The sequence below is a fragment of the Bos indicus x Bos taurus genome, chromosome 8, assembly GCF_003369695.1.
Source record: "Bos indicus x Bos taurus breed Angus x Brahman F1 hybrid chromosome 8, Bos_hybrid_MaternalHap_v2.0, whole genome shotgun sequence".
Classification (NCBI taxonomy): Eukaryota; Metazoa; Chordata; class Mammalia; order Artiodactyla; family Bovidae; genus Bos; species Bos indicus x Bos taurus.
The window spans coordinates 69,755,278-69,774,326 of NC_040083.1; the positions used below are offsets into that span (position 1 = coordinate 69,755,278).

The window sequence follows — 19,049 nt, forward strand, 5'->3', positions numbered from 1 at the left end:
CTGTCTGGTCTGGAGCCCAGGGACCCTCTTCTGCTCCTCCCACCCTGTTCTGCAAGAAGTCTCCCTGCAGATCCCCCAGGCTTCCGTGGTCAGGCAGACCCAGCCTGGCATGGCCTGTTAGTCCCCATGGTGCCGCAGCACAATTCTGGGCCCGTGGTCTTGGAGAGGCTTGAGGAGCCAGCTGTGGCAGAGGGGATTCCCCAGCTCACCCTGAGGCATGTGAGGCCAGCTTGTGGCACCCCTGGGCAAGGTGCCTAAGGTGTGGCAGGGCACAGACCACAGCTCCTAGAGCTTAAGTCTCCACATGGTGCCGGGTTGCAGCCTTCCTCCAGAGGAGGGGTGTGTGGGGGCATCACCAAGACACCCAGGGCAATGGACGGCCTTGCTCCCTCTCAGACCCCACACTAGGGCCCAGAAGTCTGGTGGTCTGGGTCAGGGGAGATGGAATGTGGGTGAACTGTTGCCAAGACCCTTGGCCCAGAAAGCAGAAGAAAATGATCTTGCTATGAACTGCAGATTCTTAGTCAAGCAAGCCACTCACCATTCTGGGCCCTGATTTCCTCCTCTGCCCCGGGGTTGGTAGGGGGCATGTGGTTACTGTGCTGCCCACTCCACATGGTTGGGTGGTGGGGGAGGGGCAGGGCAGGCTGATAGAGAGGCTGGGACAGGGTGGGTGTGGGCACCGAAATGGTCATTTGTGGGCACAGTGCTCACAGAAGCAGCTGTCTTAGCAGATGTTAAAGGAAGTTGAACGTGAGGTGTGTTTGTGAACGTGGGGGTGTGAAAATGTGCAGATCCCTCTGTGTGTGTGTGTGTGTGTGAATGGTTATCTGTGGGTTTGTCTCCTATACAAACACACTCATTGATTCAAAGTTCACAGAGGGCTGCGCCCAGGGACAGGTGGCAAAAAGGGAATGTAGGACAGACCTGAGCTCTTTCTTCAAGGAAGAGACTAGAGAGTCTTGTGGTGGACATTGTTGCTGTTCAGTTGCTCAGTCGTGTCTGACTTTTTGTTGCAGACCCCATGGACTGCAGCACACCAGGCCTCCCTGTTCTCCAATATCTTCTGGAGTTTACTCAAATTCATGCCCATTGACTTGGTGATGCCATCCAGTCATCTCATCCTCAGTTGCCCCCTTCTCCTTTTGCCTTCAATCTTTCCTAGCATCGGGGTTTTTTTCCAATGAGTCAGCTCTTTGCATCAGGTGGCCCAAGTATTGGAGCTTCAGCAACAGTCCTTCCAATGAATATTCAGGTTGACTTCCTTTATTATTGACTTGTTTGATCTTTGCAGTCCAAGGGGCTCTTAAGAGTGGTGGAAGTGGGAGCCGGCAAGAGGAAAATGTAAAAAATACAGAAGAGAGAAAAGCAGGTGACTGAGGACATAAAACTAGGTGTTTTGTGCACATGTGAGCGTGCAGTAGGAGTAGGAGAGGGCAGGGGAGGCACTGACAGGGGTGGACTTCTCACTGACTGAGAGAAGATGGGCCCTTGGGGGGACTTAGAGAAGCGCCATGGACTGGTGTCCTGAAAGTTTAAAGGCAGTCCTGCTGTGGGGGAAGGGGGAAACGTTCTGCCCAGATTGGCAGGCAGAGGCAAATCCATTGCTGGGTGAGCTGGTGGGCAGGTGGACATGAATGAAGAAGCAGGGGTTAAAGGGTGTTCTGGCAGCGTGTGGTCCAAAAGGGTGTGAAACAAGGTATCGAGTGTGGGCCCTCTGCAGACAAGGCCCCTCAAAGCATTTGGTTGGTTCCTCTAGTATCTGGAAGTCTAGGGCCAAATCCAAGGCTGCCATGAAGACCATGTGCAGAGAAACCATCATGAAACCCAGATGAACCCAGAGACCGGATTCTAGGCTTTGGGTGAAGAGGATGGGGAGGGGCGGGGGTTGGAGATTAGACCTGGGGAAGGGGAGCTAAACTGGGAAGCCAAGGGGGCAAGTCCTGTGTCTTATAGACCCAAGATAAGGCCAGTTCCAAATCTGAAAAGGTGAGGTGTGGCCTTTGGGACAAATGTCAGTGAAACTGGGTCAGCCCTTGTCAGAGGGCACCAGTTCAGGCTCTATCAGCCTCTGCATTCTCCTCCATTTAGGGTGTGGTCACATGGCAACCCACTCCAGTATTCTTGCCTTGAGAACCCGTGGATGGAGGAGGCTGGCGGGCTACATCTATGGGGTCGTAAAAATGTCAGACATGACTTAGCGAATGAACAACAACAACAACATCATTAAGCGATGTGACTGTCTCCCTCCACTCTCTCTGTGAGCTCCTAGTGTCTGCAGAGATTCGCCAGGTTACTCCACACATCCGCAGCAGCAGGGATGTACTTCTGTACCCACGGCACCCAGAATGGGGCCTCAAACACACTTGACACCAAGCATCACCTGAATGGATGCAGAAGGCACTGCTGAATCATGATGTGGAAAGTGGCACAGGGAGGAGAGAGCTGTGGAAAGGCAGGACTTCACCGACTAGAAGCGAGGTGGGCCCAGATCCTCTTCCAGCAGTGGTCCCGGTGGCCCTGGATCTGATAAAAGGCCTCTGCCCAAAAGCCCACAGGACTGGCGGTGGCGGGAGTCGCACCCAGATTTGTGTGGTGAAACTGGCAGGTGGGAGAGTTCCATGAACCAGAAGCAAATCTGTTGAGGGTCATTCTGGGGTAGACCAGCTAGACTAACTCCTTATCTTGATAATGGAGATACTGAGGTCCAGGGAGGTGAGGTGGTTTGTCCAGGGTCGGACAGTGAGCATTTGGATGTTGAGATCTCCCATCTGTTGACCCCTCGTATGTCATCCTGGAGTCACAGGACAAAGAGGAATCCTGGAGAGGGTTGGGCCCCTGACCCTGAACAATGCCACCTCCCCCATCAATCCTGACCCCCAAAACAGTCATATAAGTTCATGGAGAATAATCTCATGCTTCATTCTCATTGAATCTTGTCATTCACAGCTAAGTTCCAGCATAAGGAGCAACCCCAAAGGACTGAGTCAAGTTAACCATCTTCCGTGGATACCCTTCTACATGGGCTCTTGCATACTGACCTCTCCCCTCCAGCCTCTGGATGCTGTTCCTGTCAGTTCATCCAGGGGTCACTTGACCAGGGTTGGCTATGGCACACATACCCTGGGACTCCCCACCTCCCTCCATGGAAAGAAAACTAGATCAAAGTAAGCCCCAGGGCCTGTGCTCATGGGCAAGGCCTCTTGTCCTGGACTCCTGAGGGCTGGTCCAGCTTGAGTGCCCAGAGACCCTCTGGCACTGTGCGAATGTTAGAGACTGCCTGGCCTTGGGAAATGCACACAAGCAGCTTCTGTTTTTGCAGTCAGCCCTGGGCTCATCCATGCCACACACCCCTAGGCCCCCAATGGCCTCCTGTCCTCTCATTCTAGTCTGTGCTGCCCACCACTCTGGTGCAGTTTTCTCTAAAGAGTGGCTTTTGTGTGTTACTCTTCACATGGGCAATCTCCAGTAGTTCTCTAGGGCCCCCACCAAAGTCATGCCTGTGCTGGGCTTTGGAGAACCTCCATGACCTCCCACTTTCTCCTTTCATCACCATCACAGGGGGCCTCCTCACTTTTTATATCTTTTTAAAAAATTTATTTATTTATTTTTGGCTGTGCTGGGTCTTTGTTGCAGCTCAGGCTTTTCTCTAGTTGTGGGGAGTGGACTTCTCACTGTGGTGGCTCTTCTTGCTGTGGAGTACAATAAGATCCAGCATCTTGTTGCTCTAGGGCACACGGGCTTCAGTAGTTGTGGCTCCTGGGTTAGTTGTTCCATGGTATGTGGGATATTCCCGGACCAGGGATCAAACCTGTGTCCGCGCTGGCAGGCGGGTTCCCAACCACTGGACCACCAGGGAAGCCCTTCTCACTTTTAAAAATAAGCTTTGCCTCTGCAGTTTCCCCAGTCCAGAGCACCCTTTCCCCCTTCACTCAAGGATTCGAATCTCTTCCTTCTCCAGGGCCAGCCTACACTTGGCCTCCTCCAAGTGGCCTCAGGACACTGTGGATCTGAAGATCCAACTCTTTGTTTTCTAGAGGAGGAAATCACGGCCCAGAGACATTAGCTGACCTGCTGAGACGTCAAATCACTAGGTAGACTAGAAATCAATGTTTCCTCACCCTGCAGTAAAATACTTTTCACTCTTCCCAGCTGAAGAAGGTGTGTCATCCTGGAGGGAAAGGGAACCTGGAAAGGGACAGGACTGTCCCTAAGTCCACTGGAGCTCCCGTTGTCCTTCCAGCCAGAAACACACAATTAAGTGCTTAATTATACACTGCTCTGCATTGTTATTTGAGTGTTTCCAAAGGAGATTGTAAGCCCCTTGAGGGCAGGGATCTTTCCCTGTGCCCTGGATCATGTTCCCTCCAAAGACCTTAGCACGGGGCACATGGAAGACATCACACCATGGGACTAGAACCTGGAAACTTTCATCTGCCAGAATAATTTTACCGTCTCCATTGCTGGCAGCAAACAAAACAGCATATGGTAGCCAAAGGGACTCTGCCCAGCGGCAAGTCCGGTTCCAAAGTTTTCACAGAGATGGAAGGAGGGTTTTGCTGGGAGTGCACAAAAAACCGTGGCTTTGGCAAAGATCCAAAGGGGACGAATAATGAGTTTCAGGCCCAATGGGCTTGCAGTTTCATTGCCTGCTGCTGCAGTCATAGGAAAGGCACCGATGGCTCTGGAGGACAAGCTGTGCAAGGGGTGGCAGAGGTCTTTGGTGCGCGCACCTGTCCTCCTCCTTCGCCCCTTTCGCAGCTCCTCTGGGCATCGCCTAATGTTTCTCCCGGCTCCATCCCTCTCTCACCCTGGAAGAGTACTTGGTCCGCTGGAGGCCCCTTCAGGGGACTGTCTGAGCGTTATCCTGTCCAGGGCACTGGCATTGAGGCCCTGATGTTTAATGTGGACCTCAAAGGCACTGTGTTCCTTTATTCGACTCCCATGTCGCATAAACATTGTAGGCTGAGGTGCTGGTTTCCAGCCCCCCTGGAAAATCGCAGTACCAGGATTGGTGGAAGGGGCTTCATGATGAGACAGGGACCTAGGGAACTGGAGAAACTGGTCTTGGTCTGGACAAGAAACATTTTTATTTCCCTTCTCTCTTTGTAGCCAAACTTGAAACCATGTCTCTGGCAAAGCTGTTTGAATAGATTTACAGATTGGTGAGGCGCTCGGGGCATCTGGGGAAGGTTCACCGGTAGAAAGGTTGTACCAGCTCCACTTCCAGGGCGGCCTGGAGCCACCTGTGATTGGTGGACCCTGCTCGGCACATCTGAAGGGCTCCACACTCCCCTCCTCTCCTCTGAGGCCCGAGGCAGACTTGTGACAATACCTTCTCTGGCTTCCCAGTGGGTGGAGGTTGGTTAGGATCACTGGGTGAGAGGAAATGGCTGATGACGCCCACCCACCCCCTCACCCTCTGTCAGCCTGGGGGATGTGCCCTTTGTCCTCCCAAGTTGGCATTCGTGCATTCCACATTCTCTTCCCTTCCCTAAAACGGGGTGTGAGACATACAGTGCACAGGGATCACATTATTTCCCACATTCATGAAGAGAAATCTTAGGTTCAGAGAGGGTGGCGTGGCCCTCACAGGGTCAGGTGAGTCACCTGTGACATCGCATCTCAGTAGCCAGGTGTCCCCAGCTCCTTCAGGGCCTCAGCTCTGGTGGTAGGAGGACCAAGGCCATGCAGGCTGGGTTAACCACTGGGGTGCTGCGGGTTCTGGGTCCTCTGGAGAGTGCTGGGAGGGCTGCTCAGAGAAGCCAAAGAGGGGGCATGGCCAGGGATGTCTCTGTCCCACCACTGAGATGGCACAGAGCAATTAAGGACCGATGAAGACAGACCGGCAGGATGGCATTCCAGGGCCCTCTCGCCCAGATCAGACTCAATTACTGGGTACAATTATATGCAGAAGTGCTGTGGGGTAGCTGCCTGCACATGCCATTTGAAGCTACTGGAGGAGATGCTTCTTTCTCTGACTCTAGTTACCCACTTTGGGACCCTGCCTTATAGACCCAACTACCCAACTAAAGCCTCCATCAGGGATGATGGAACTGGCTTCTAGGGGGAGACCATGTCTGATGTCAACATCTCTTTTGGGACATTCATCCCGGTTTATTCTCAAGAGACACCACACCCTTTGACTCTGGCCTCCAAGGCTCATGGACTTCCCTGGTGGCTCAGATGGTAAAGAATCTGCCTGCAAGTCAGGAGACCCGGGTTTGATCCCTGGGTCGGGAAGATCCCTTGGAGAAGGGAATGGCAACCCACTCCAGTATTCTTGCCTGGAGAATCCCATGGACAGAGGAGACTAGCAGGCTATAGTTCATGGAGTTGCAAAGAGTCAGACATGATTAAGCGACTAACACTCTAAGGCTCATGGGTAGAGTTAAGGTCCCAACTTGCCCACAAATACTCGAACCATTCACTTCCACCCCAGAATTCACCCCAGTTTTGAATAATGGGAAGGTCTTACCTCGAGTTTTGTTTTCTTTGGGAGAGAGAGAGATGGTCCTTCCTTCCTGAAGATAGACAAAGAACTGGTAGCGATGTAAGCCACTGTGTGCTGGTGGGGAGGGAGGATGGTAGGCTATGGGAAGAAAAAGGAGAGAGGGTAGGCTCCATGTGCCCCAGTACACAGGGGCTCCTGGCTGCTCTGGGAAGGGGGCAAAGAGTCAGTCTTGGTCCTTTTCATGGTCCTCGCTGACTCTCCTGGGGTCCCAGCTGTGTGTGTGTGGGTGGGGGGAGGTCCACATACTGCAGACCTTCAGGCTTTATCTTGGGCAGAATCTCATCTTCAGTCACTTCATTTAAGAAGCGCATTGTTTGGGGTGGTGGGGGGAGGAGGAGGTGTGGGCAGGTTGAAGGTCTTGGGTGCTGGCTGGACTCTTGGGCCTTTCCGGACCAGTGGGTCTTGGTGTTGTCCCCTTTCCGCTTTGGTCTATCCTGATGGATTTCCTGCCTCAAGAGAAACCCCATCTTCCTCTGCGAGTGTGTTTGGCAGGGGATTTTTATTTATTTTCTCAGCATTTCCTTATGAACTCAATCCCCAAAGAAGCAAATTTCTTGGCTGGATCCGGAGGATCTGGAAGTGGTTACGGGGGTGGGTGGGACTCGGTTCAAAGGTTTGATCATGGAAGCTGTAGGATCTGGGTGCTTGGGGCACCGGGAGCTGACTCAGTCTCTTCCGGAGGAGAGTGCCCGTCTCCCCTCCTTTTGCTCTTTGTGCGGGAGGCACTGTTTGTTGAGGGGGAGATGTGGAGTGGGGACATCTCTCATCCTTCCCCTAAGTTTATGCAGGGCCTCGGGGTTTTGCGGGTCAGACTCCTGCAGACTGTTCCAGCTGGGCCTCCTTCCAAGAGTGTGGTGCCTCTTTCCCACCCCTCTGCTCCCTTCATCTTTCTTTCCAAGGAACCAAGCATCTTCTGAGGGGTGGGTGGGGATGGAGTGTTTGCAAGGATGCTGCTAGTGGGATGGAGCATTGACATATGATGGCCACTTCCCTCTCCTGATTGTCAGTTAGATGAGAATCACTTGCTTCTCAGAGCGGTGGAAGCTTTCCTCCTGGTGCACTTCCGGCCTCTGGCATGCTCGCAGCCAGGGGAATTCCTGACTATTCATTCCTCCCTGGGTTTTTACATTGCAGAGCAGATGTGTGTGTGTGTGTGTGTGAACCCAGGGTCTGCCAGAAGTCATGTGAGTTGTGTGAACCAGGGTCTACACTGGGGTGGGTGTGGGTTTTGCAGGAACTGGTGCATGTGTGCCCAGGCTATTTTGGAGGGGCTCTGCAGTGTGTGCGTGTGGGTAAATTGACGCTTTTTTTTATACAAATACTGCTGTCCAGTGATGGATCTCAGTGGTTCTGTGCAGCTGGGAATTTGTCCTAGGGGGAGATGGAGATGGAAGCTCTTCTCACTAGGGTGTTCCTGAAGAAACTCTCCCTCCAAAAGTAGAGCTGAGAGGCACGAGGAGGAAGACAATGGGACACATTTGTTGAGCTGCATCTTGGGGCCAGGCCCCAGCTAGGTGCTTTCCCATGTCACTAGTCACAAGTGTTAGTCGCTCAGTTGTGTCCGACTCTGTGACCCCGTGGACTGTTAGCCTGCCAGGTTCCTCTCTGTCCATGGGATTCTCCAGTCAGGGATACTAGAGTGGGTTGTCGCATCCCCGGAATCCTCATCACGACTCGGGAAGGCGGGTATTATGGCTATTATCTAGATGAGGAAACTGGGGCTCTGAGTTGACAGTCAGTGGTGGAGCTGGGCTTTGTATCCAGGCCTGGCTGGTGCCCGAGTCTGTGTTGCTTCACCAAACCATGAAACTCAGTTGTTTTTTTTCTTGCTCAACCCTTTGCCAGGGGCCAGCTCATCCTTGGGGCAGTTGCTTCAAGCTGAGTGGTGGGCCTGCTCTTGCTGGCGGATCCCAGAGGGAAGGGAGGAGGGGAGCTGGTGGTGAGGATGGGGGTGGGAAGAAGAGGGGATTGGAGAAAAGGGAGGTCCATGCAGCTGCATAGTAGGGCTGGGAGAGAGCAGGGAGGGGACCAAGCCCATTTTGGGGGGCAGTTCTGGTTCCGGGTTCTGTCTCAGAAAAGCCCTGTAAGTTAATGTAGGCTCCATCTCTTACTGGTTGTGTGACATGGGACAGGTGGGTCTATGCCTCAGTTTCCTCCTCTTTATAAAAGAGATGTTGATGGCAGTGACCTTAAAGGACAGTTGTGAAGATTAAATCAGAACGTCCAAGTGAACTCGGGGATCAGTGCTTCCCACACCGTGAAGCTGTATTGCTATGATGCTTGTCATTGCCCTGGCTGGGGGGAGGGGCCCTGGAGGGTGTCACTCACGCGATAACTCCTGGCCCTGAATCTTCCCTATCTTCATGTCGGAGCCCTGAAAATAAGAGATAGGCACGGGCAACGGTTACTCCCAGGGCAGCGGAAGACCACACCATCCACTCAGTCCCAGTAGGCTCTGCTGAGTTCTGTCTTTCTCTCTGAGAGAGCAGGATGGGAAAGGAGGAAGCGGTCTGACTGTCCTGGGGGATGCTGCTAGGACAGGCTGTGGGGTTTAGAATGGTGCCTCAGGGGGTCTGGGAGAGAGGACAGATACAGACATTGTTGGGGATGACCTGCTGGCAAGGCACGGACCCCCTGGTCTATGGAGAGCCTGAGAGGATCCTTCCGGAAGAGACATCCCCCCCTCACCCTCCGTGCTCCTAGGCTGAGCCCAGGATGCACCTCTAGGTCTGTGGGTCCTGTTAAATCTAGTGCCTGGGCTGACCATGCTCACTGCTTGCCCATCCTCTCAGGCTGTCTTTGGGACCTTCAGAATACTCTGCCAACGGCTGCCTGAGCAGCTAGCAGGGCAAGGGAGGGCCAGAGGAGGCTGGACCACCTGATTCTGAGGCTCGAGGGGACTCAGTCCACCATGCTGGGTGGCTGGGACAGCCTCAGTTTTCCCCCTTCCCTTGCTCCCTTTCCCTTCCCCCTCCCATCCACTCAGTGTCTGTGAGATAATGAGGTGATCCTGGGGGCGGGTGCTAATTACTGTTTGTGCAGGGCCGGGAGATGCTCAGATGAAAGGTGCTGGAGCGGGCCCCTGGGTCTGTGCCATGGCTCAGGGCCCCGGGCCATGCCAGAGAGTCCTGCGGCCCCTAGGTGTGGGGTTTTATAGCCTTAATGATGGTGATTAGTGTGGCTCTTCGCTGGTTCTGCCAACACCTAACTGTGCCCTGGCCACCTTTCCACCCAGCCCTGCTGGTGCGGCCCCTGCTCCTTACCCGTGAGAGGAGGTAGGGGTGGGGTGGGGCAGGGGAGCATGCGATATTTCTCCTCAGGTCTCTGCAGAGCTTCTCAGAGTCTGAGTGACCCAAACCCCAGTGTGGTTTCCTTTTTACAAAAACGCAAGCCCCGTTCCATTCCAGACCCCCCATCCCCTTCCTGTTCTCCCCTTTAGGCTGCAGTTTGTCCAAGTTTGTGCCAGAATATCCCTCTCCCTCCCCTCCCCCTGCTCCTCCGTGTCCAGCTAGGTCACCTGTGGTGGGAAGAAGGGGCAGGAGACTGCAGAAGGATGGAGCCCCGCTTTGAGCCCCACTCCCACTGTTTCCTGCATGTCTTTTGATGTCCTTGCCCTCAGCCTCACCCCATCTTGTTTGCTCAGTAACACCCAGGTAGCCTTCTAATTCAGCCCCTCAGATGGACCTGAGCTCTGCTTACCCCCTCTCCCCCAGGATCAGGCCAGGCCTTATCTAGGGCTGGCTTGAGACCCTGGTGTGGCCAGCAGCTGAGGTGCTGGGGTGGCAGGATGTGTGGGGGAAATGGAGGCCCCTCTCCTGGATACTCTTCTCTCTCCCAGGAGAGGCGGGGAGGACCTGAGGCCTTCCAGTCGCTTTCTCCGAATAGCTCCCTGGCCTCTCTAGCAGGACTGAAAGGTGGGTGCTGAGGCCAGGGAAGCCCAGCCCAGCCTGGCCTCCCCCTCGTTCCCAGCCTCCCCCTCATTCCTTCCCAAGTCAGCCCGGCCAGTGGTTTGTTTAAACAAAACAATAGCAACCTAGGCCGGCTGTTTCTTTTCAATTCCCCACAGGCTTGGGTCCCACCCAGAGTGATAAACAGGCCTCTCTCCTGGTGCAAACACAGAGAGGGGGCGAGGGCGCGGTAGGCCCTGGGCCTGTAGGGTCAGAGCAGTGTGGAAAGTCTGATCGTAGCCTCCATGAGGGTGGGGAGGCTCTCCGTCCCCTCCCTTTCACTCTGGGGAGTCTTTTTCTCCTTGGCCGGGGCTGGTTTGGCAAGGACACATGCAAACCCTTAGTAACACTGGCGGCCCTTCCTGCCCGCCTTCCCCTGCCCACTGCCCCCGAGATCGGCTGAGGCAGCTGCCAGGGGGCGTGAGCAGATGGTACTGATGGCCTGGAGAGCCTAGAGGGTCTCTCGGGACCCTGTCCTTGGACAGATACTAATCCTTGTTGGCAGGAAAAGCACCATGGAAAGTTCTGAGAAAAGACCAGGCAGCAGAAGGGTCCCTGAATGTGGTCAGCTCTGTTGGTGTTTACTCAAGTTGGGTTGGGAATTGGCTAAGCTCCCCTTTGGCCATCAACCGTCCTCAGGGGCTTAACGTTTCTACCACAGAACTAACACCTGGTGGGGGCCTTAGCAAACCAAATCCAAGGGTGAGCAAGTTGAGTCCCCAAAAGAGCTCAGACAACACGTCCAGCACCACGCGAGTGGTGAGTGAGCGAATGCCAAAGGTTCTAGGAGGAGGGGGCCTCAGACCCTTTGACCTTGGACCCACAGTACTTCTTCTAAGACACTGTGACAATCCCTTTCCTTCTCTAGGAGGTGTTTTTTGGGAAAAGTGAAAGACTTAGTTGCTCAGTCATGTCTGACTCTTTGCGACCCTGTGGACTTTAGCCCGCCAGACTCCTCTGACTATGGGATTCTCCAGGCAAGGATGCTGGAGTGGGTAGCCATTTCCTTCTTTAGGGGATCTTCCCAACCTAGAGATTGAACCCAGGTCTCCTGCAATGTAGGCAGATTCTTCACCATCTGAGCCACCCACCGTTATGTATTAATTTTTCTTGGCAGTACCCTGTGGCATGCAGGATCCTTGTTCCCTGACCAGGGATTGAACATGCACCCCTTGCATTGGAAGCATGGAGTCTTAACCACTGGACCACCAGGGAAGTCCCAGGAAGACCATTATTAATGTATACAGGTATTATCCAGCTAATGGAGGACAGGGAAGCCTGGCGTGCTGCAGTCCGTGGGGTTGCAAAGAATCGGACTTGACTGAGTGATTGAACAACATTACCTGGAGGACTGGGGCTCCTGTGGCAATGATTACGCACCCCCTCAACACCACCCCCATCCCATGTGAAAACATGAACTCTCCTAAAGCATCATCATGGCTTACAGTGTCGCACATCACCTTAGAAAGCAGGAAAGTCACCTTAGACAGCTGGAAAGCTTTGGAGATGGAGGAGATTCGGGGGAATTTTGAAGAGAAGAGGGAAATCTATTATTCAGAGGAGACGGGGTTGAGGGAAGTACCCTGAGAGTGGCAACAAGCTCAGCATTTGAGGACCAGACCCCACACCTGTCGAGTCAGCAGAGAAGAGCTTTGGCAGGAGAGCCTCAGGAGGGGAGGGCTTCCTTTCTTTCCCTACTACCCCCTTCTCGGCCCCCAGGCGTGCTGCTCCTCTTTAAGACTGGCACAGACAAAACTTCCTTTCCCTAACTATAGCTAAGACAGGTGGACATTTTCAAAAGAAACTTGTCTGAATGCAGATTCTTAAAAAGGAAATAATGACAGAAATTACACACAGCATGAAAATAGTTGGATTGCTAATCCTCAAGAACACTGAGAAGTCCGGGATGGGTTTTCTGGGATTTCAGTATGGGAGCACCGGAGGTGTTTTGTCAGTGCGCTTGGGAGGATGTTCTGGGCCCTTCGAAGTCACAGGGACCCAGTGGCCTTGGGACAGCAACTCCTTTCCTCATCAGCATCCTCTGGAAATGCGGAACCCAACACTCAACATCCTCTTAGCAGCGGGAGGGGAGCAAGAGGTGGGAAATTGCTGAGTTGGACCCTTAAATGCTCGGGATATAAGATAGTCTCCCCTCTTTTTAGATTCTGGTGCTTGATGTGTGCATATGTACATCCATGTGTGTGTAAATGTGCATGCGTGTGCATGAAGGGTGTGTACAGAGCTAGGTGGCACACAAACTAACACATACTATTCTATCACAGAGAAGAAGCTCAACTCTGTGGACCCTATGGAGGAATGTCCTGGTTTATAGAACATGAGACTTTCCTTCCAGCTCTCTCCCACCTCAGAACCCATCGTGTCTTGTTGAGCTAGTTTGAAACTGACATGTGAGATGTTTAAGAAGAGCTGAGGCTCGATGGGGAGTTGCAGGAACCTCATTTCATGGACCAGGGTGATGCAGGCTGTCTCAGCCAGGGTTGTTCTGACTGGAGCTTGTCTCAGGGCAAGTAAAGAACACAGTGCTGGGCTTTCCTGGTGGCTCAGAGGTAAAGAATCCACCTTGCAAATGCAGGAGACACAGGTTCGATCCCTGATACAGGAAGATCCCACATGCCATGGAGCAACTAAGCCTGTGCACCACAACTGCTGAGCCTGTGCTCTAGAGCCGGGGAGCCACAATTACTGAGCCCATGTGCCCTAGAGCCCGTGCTCTGCAACAAGAGAAGCCTCTGGAGCGAGAAGCCCGAGTACCGCAACTACAGAGTAGCCCCTACTCGCCACAACTAGAGAAAAGCCTGAGAGGCAACGAAGACCCAGCACAGCCTAAATAAATAAAATTATTAAAAACAAAACAAAACAAAACAAAACACAGTGCTGGAAGCTGACAGCTGCCCCCCCATCCCATCTTACATTTGTAACGAGCTTTTAGTATTTATTCTCGAGGGTACTGTCCAATCAATGGATCTGACAGCAGCTCTTGTATGGGAAGGGCAGAGATTGGTCTCCCCATTTGACTGGAGAGAAACCCAGAGGAGCTTCAGCTTCTCAAGGGCAGGGGCTGTATCCTTTCTATCTTTGTAGCTCTCAAGATACTTGGCACACAGGAGGGGTATTAGATGTTCTCAGTGCCCTGGCCCATTCCCTGGCTCACTGGCTCCACCTTCAACCTATTTCTCCTGGTCCCAGGGCCAGCACCAGCCTCCAGAGCTTGCTTCACCCCCAGCCCCCATGCATCAGGGCAGATGTGCTGGGGTGTTAAACTTCCCTGGCAATAGCTCTTAACCAATGACTGATGGGAATTGGTGTATAAGTGCTCCAGGAATCCACAGTGGAACTTGCATGCTCACGCACCTTCCTTTTCCTGTCTTACCCACTGCCTAACTGAGTGCTCTCTTGTGTCCCCAGCAAAATAAACTGCTTGTGTTAAAATACTTGTCTCAGGCTCTGCTTCTGGGGGACCCCCAAGCAAAGACAGCTTTAAGGGTCCAATAGACATTTGGAGATGAATGAAGGCTTTGTCTTTCAGAGGTGGCTGATTTTGTTTACTTATTTTTGGCGGTGTCGAGTCTTAGTTGTGGTATATGGGCTTCTCTCTGGTTGTGGAGTGCCATCTCAGTAGCTGTGGCATGCAGGCTTAGTTGCCCGGTGGCATGTGGGATCTTAGTTCCCTGACCAGGAATTGAACCTTCATCCCTTGCATTGAAAGGCAGAGTCTTAACCACTGGACCACCAGGGAAGTCCCTTGGTCCTAGCCTCTCCTGATGAGACCACACTGCTACTGTCTGGACCTGGGTCCTTCTGCCTTCCCAGGCCAGGCCCCAGAGTTCCCTGACAGAATTGGTCCCTGATATACTGTGTATGTGCTAAGTCACTTTAGTCATGTCTGACTCTTGCGTCCCCATGGACTGTCGCCCGCCAGGCTCCTCTGTCCATGGGATTTCCCAGGTAAGAATACTGAAGTGGGTTGCCATGTCCTCCTACAGGGGATTTTCCCAATGCAGGGATGGGACCCTGAAATATGAAACCCTTGGAAAGCCACAAACAGGTGAGCAATCTAGATGAAAGTCACCTCAGTCCTTTATTTCTTGTCCCCTTGGGTACAGCCGGAGAGCTACATTCCCTGAGAATGGAGGGTCCAGAGATGCCCCCTCCCCCAGCCGGGGGAGCCCCTTAGCTAAGGGCTCTGTGAGGCATGGTGGCCAGATTTGGGTAGTGAGATCTGGAGGGCGGGGCAGGGGTCTGGTTCAGCGCTGCTCTCAGGAGGGAAGCTGGTCCCACTTCCTCACTTCCCTTCAATGACCTCCAGGCAACCGCCCACCCAACTGGGCATCCATGGAGGTCCCAGGTACTTGGGCTTGCTGAACCCCTGAGCAGAGGACCCGCGGCACCTTTCTGAGAAGATGATTTAGTCTCTTCACCCACCTCTTCCCATCAGGGCGGGAGGATGCACTTCTCCCACCTGGCTTCAAACCTCTGTCACAGTGGGAAGTTTTACTTTGTGATCTCTGGGTCGGAGGGTGGGGTGCCCATCGAGAGAGTCCTGAACTTGAAAGGTGAGGTATAGAAGGGTGTCATGCAAATAAGGGAGAGCAGAGGGAGAAATGAGCAAAACAGAGCACTTGTAGGGGCGGTGGGGGCGGCGGAGCGGGGAATGGAAAAGAAGGGAAAATAGGACAGAGTTCTAGGCTCTGACACTGGCATTGAATGAGATGCTCCTTGCTGTCTGCACAACTGCCTGCAAGTTGCCAAGTGGCAAAGGATCTAAGAAAAGGCACAAGATTAGAAAGTACTACCCAGCAATCTATGGATTCTGCAGTTCACAAGGGGTAAGTGAGTGGTAGGCATTGACAGCTCCTGGTATCTGAAGTCCCCCAGGGCTGCGGCTGCCAGGCCTCCTAACACCCACCTGGAGAGGACCCAGCCAGGGAGACTGTGCCTGCTCCAAGGGGAAGCCTGCGATCCATTAATCCTGTGGCCTGCTTTTTGCCCTGGGGCTGGGAAAACGGGCTGGCCATTGAGGCGGGTGGAATGGAATCCGTGGGAAGTGGTAAGAAGGAAGCACAGACCTGAGCCCTCCAGGGAGCTGAGTGCTTACAGACTCGAGGGTGTAGGATGGCCAATTTTTCTTTGCACCAGTTTCCCTCAAGAAGTGTTAGCATCAAGGACCTGATAGACTTCCTCTGGCATCTTCAAGGATAGGGCGGTTGCATGGCGAATTTCATCATTAGAAAATGCCCACGGATGGCCAGCAAATTCTGGTATATCACACCAACTGGCAACAGGACCCTTGGGTTTTGATTCCTAGTTTGGCTTCAAATCTGGAGTCAGTTACTTTCCTGCATCTCCAGATGCCAAAATGGGTTGGGGCGAGGTGGGGTGTAGCTGGTGTGCTTCTTGGAGTAAGCAGTTACCGGGATGGGAGGGACATCATCTCTCTCCACGTCTTTGGGTTAAGAGGCAAGATTTCCCAAGGCCTGGGTCAAGGTTGCTTGTGTCTAACAAGTTGTGTCTAACAGGTTGTCCAAGTTTTTTGTTCCAGGTCATGTGGAGGTGCATGTGGTTCCCAAAGAAGCCACACTGTCTTGCACCTGTGTGTATGTGACAGTATTGAGCATAGCGTTGGCCCAAGGGATGCTGGCTGGGGAGATGGGTAGACTCAATGAATGAGAAGTCCTGTGAAATAGGAATTAAGACACATTTTATGGTATTGAGGAATACATGATCTAGTTGGGCAGACATACTGTCAAAGAAATAATTGTATTATACATCTAAATAATTGCAGTCTATAGGAAATCCTGGAGGAGGATAGAAGAAGGAAATTGCAACTGCTTGGGGTTAGTGATCAGGGAAAGCTATTGAAAGGAGGCTGTACTCCACCTGGGCTTTGAAGGGTGTGTAGGAGTTTTCCTATTTTCTAGTGGACTGGATAGGGGAAGGAAGGGGCATTTTAAGTTGAGGAAGTTGCATAAGCAAGGTATAAATATGTAAACAAGGCATGGAAAGAACAGGTGGGTCAGGAAGAAGCTCAAGTTAAGGCTTGAAATGTAGGCTGGGGTTAAGCTTCAGTGTCTGGTAATGCTTCTGATATCTGAGAATCAAAGCCATCAACAACCCAAACTTTGTATCCACAGACCCCGGCAAGACTTTTTCTGTTTTCCACATACTCAGCAACTGTGTCCCAGGAGCCTCACTGAAGTGGGCTGGTCAGCTGCCTCTCTGGTCAAGAAAGAATCTGGGTGGGACTAGGCTTTGGGACATGGCCCACATGGCAGGTCAGATCTGGATGGAGCTGAACCCTGTGACCATGGCCTCACTCACAGCAGGTGAGTATGGGACCCTCGAACTCCAGCCCATCCCCATTGCAGACTGTTAGTTTTTCAGTTTTAGGTCATGAAAGTACAGTATGTTCATTACAGAAAAAATTTCAGACTCAGGAGAAAAAAAAAAAAAAACTAGAGAGAGAAAGAATCCCCGGGATTACTCTGCATAGAGATAATGGCCCTGAGAACATCAGGGCTCCCTTCTTTGCATTTGGGTCCCAAAGCTTCTTGTTACACAAGTGTCAGCTTCGAGCTTGTTATCCCTTCTGGGGTCGGCATTGGCTGGATGCCCATCTCCTTGGGGAAACTTTCCCTAGTTGCTCTGAGTCTCTGAAGCTCAGAGACTGATTTGGACCTCAGGAGATGGTGGACTGCCCCCCTCTTTGACCCTGGTCTGCTACAGGTTACCCATTCTCTGGATGTAGCATCAAGGTAGGGTTAGGAGGAGAGTGGGAAGGAAAAAAGGAGTAAAGAACTCAATGTAGGGTCTCATTAAACCTGTCCCAATTAGAAACAGTCAAGAAATATTAAGATAGATTGAGAGCAAATATCATGAGGTGATAGCTAAATATAATTATTATGCATCATTGTCAGCTTAGGCTAAAGACTGCCATTTCCAGACACACGGAACAAACACAGAAGCTTTCGGTACCAACAACAGGTTGCCAGAATGCTTCATTTATTTGAACTCATGTAGGGAATTGGGTATTTTTCATAAGAACATTTCCCTGGTCTCTCAAATCTTACATGTTTAGTTCCCCAACTCCTTTCATTTTAACTATTATATCTTGGATAGTGATCTTATTAAAACACTAGTTCTTGTGTTCTTCAACACACACACACACACACACACACACACACACACACACGGAGAATACCTTCTGTAATTTTAAACACCATGATGGTATACTGTCAGTGAATAACCAGTTTTTCACCTTGCAACAACACAAGACTGCAATGTTCAAAAATAAATACAAAGAACGGGCCATTCAGCCTTCCGCCTGCTCCAACCTCCTCCAGGCCAATAATTTAATATAGATGTCACGGTCAGTACATAAAGACAGGGGAACCACCTCCTGCGGGGCACCTACAATGAGGCAGGCATTTTGCCAGCATCTTGGCGCAAGCTAGCTCACTCCGGTCTCTGCCTTGTAGCCCATTTGCTGCTAAGGAGACCGCCCCCCACCACTGAGAGAACGGAAGTCCTCAGTCCTGCTGAGAGAGCCGAGCTTCGTGGTCTGGTGTCTGGCGCTGCAAGAACCAGGGATTTGGTGCCATGGGGTTAAAGCATGGATCAGTGACTGAGCTGTTAACACAGCTGTTCCAAAGGGCAACCTGGGCACTGGTCCAATGTCATTACCTATTAGCCGCATGACTTTGAGCAAGACACTTAATTTCCCAGCATCTTAGTCTCCATACCTGTAAAGGAGCAACGATAATGATACCTGCCCTGGTTTCCTCACAGGCTCGTGAAGAAGAAATTAGGAAATGGGATAGTATGAGATCCTGTGGTGCCATCTGAGTGTAAGGATCATGACGGGCCTCCTTTCCCCAGGGTTCAGCGTGGAAGGAAAGGGCTGAGGTCACTGCTGCCCAGGCTGAGTGGGGAGGGGACACTGCCTCCAGCTGCCGCTTGCTCAGAACCCATCCCACTGGCTATCTTTTGCTGTGATTGACTCAGGAAGCCTCCTGGCAGGGTCAGCCTCATGAAGCTAATGGGGCACCGTGGGCTCAGAGATTACTCAGCTGTGAATGTGGGGCCCGTCCCGCTGGGCTGGCACTCGCCCGGCTGTGCAGAGCGTGTGGCACATGATGTTTATTAATATGCCTTGATGAGGAGCATTAGTGTCTACTAATGACACCATCTGAGCCTGGCCTGCCTTCTCCCATTCCTCTCTCTTCCCCTTCCTGTGGAGACACACACCCACTCACATAGAGATGTCGGCCCTCGGAGGAGGGACAGAAGGCACAGTTGCCCCCCACACCCCGGGAAGGCAGGGGCTGGGATGGGGGTCCAGTCACAGGGGTCAGACAGAGGATCCAGGATAGGGGAGGAAGTAGGGTGCTGCTGGCTCAGGGGTCAGGTGGGAATCTGGCCAGAAAGTGCTTGGTGGTGGAAGCAAGGAAACAAAACAGTGGCAAGACTTTTCCAAAACTGGTGGGAAGGATGGGGAGCGGCAAGGGCGAGACAGGAGACTGGAGCTGGGGAGGGGCTGGCCCTGGCTGGGAGCAGGAGGGAGGGAGGCT

The 19,049-nt window shown here is 52.5% G+C and overlaps 1 protein-coding gene across 5 annotated transcripts in view; it reads right to left on the bottom strand.

Annotated features, from left to right (window-relative positions):
* Window positions 1-19,049, bottom strand: part of PEBP4 (phosphatidylethanolamine binding protein 4) — a 223,208-nt gene that overhangs the window by 7,100 nt on the left and 197,059 nt on the right. For 3 of the 5 annotated variants that reach the window (XM_027549897.1, XM_027549893.1, XM_027549896.1), the window contains 2 exons: window positions 8,843-8,888; window positions 6,479-6,592 (listed from right to left, as the gene is read on the bottom strand). In XM_027549897.1, coding sequence (XP_027405698.1) covers window positions 6,479-6,592; window positions 8,843-8,888 — 160 coding nt within the window. The remainder of the gene's footprint in view (window positions 1-6,478; window positions 6,593-8,842; window positions 8,889-19,049) is intronic. The other 2 variants (XM_027549898.1, XM_027549899.1) reach the window with 2 other exon arrangements.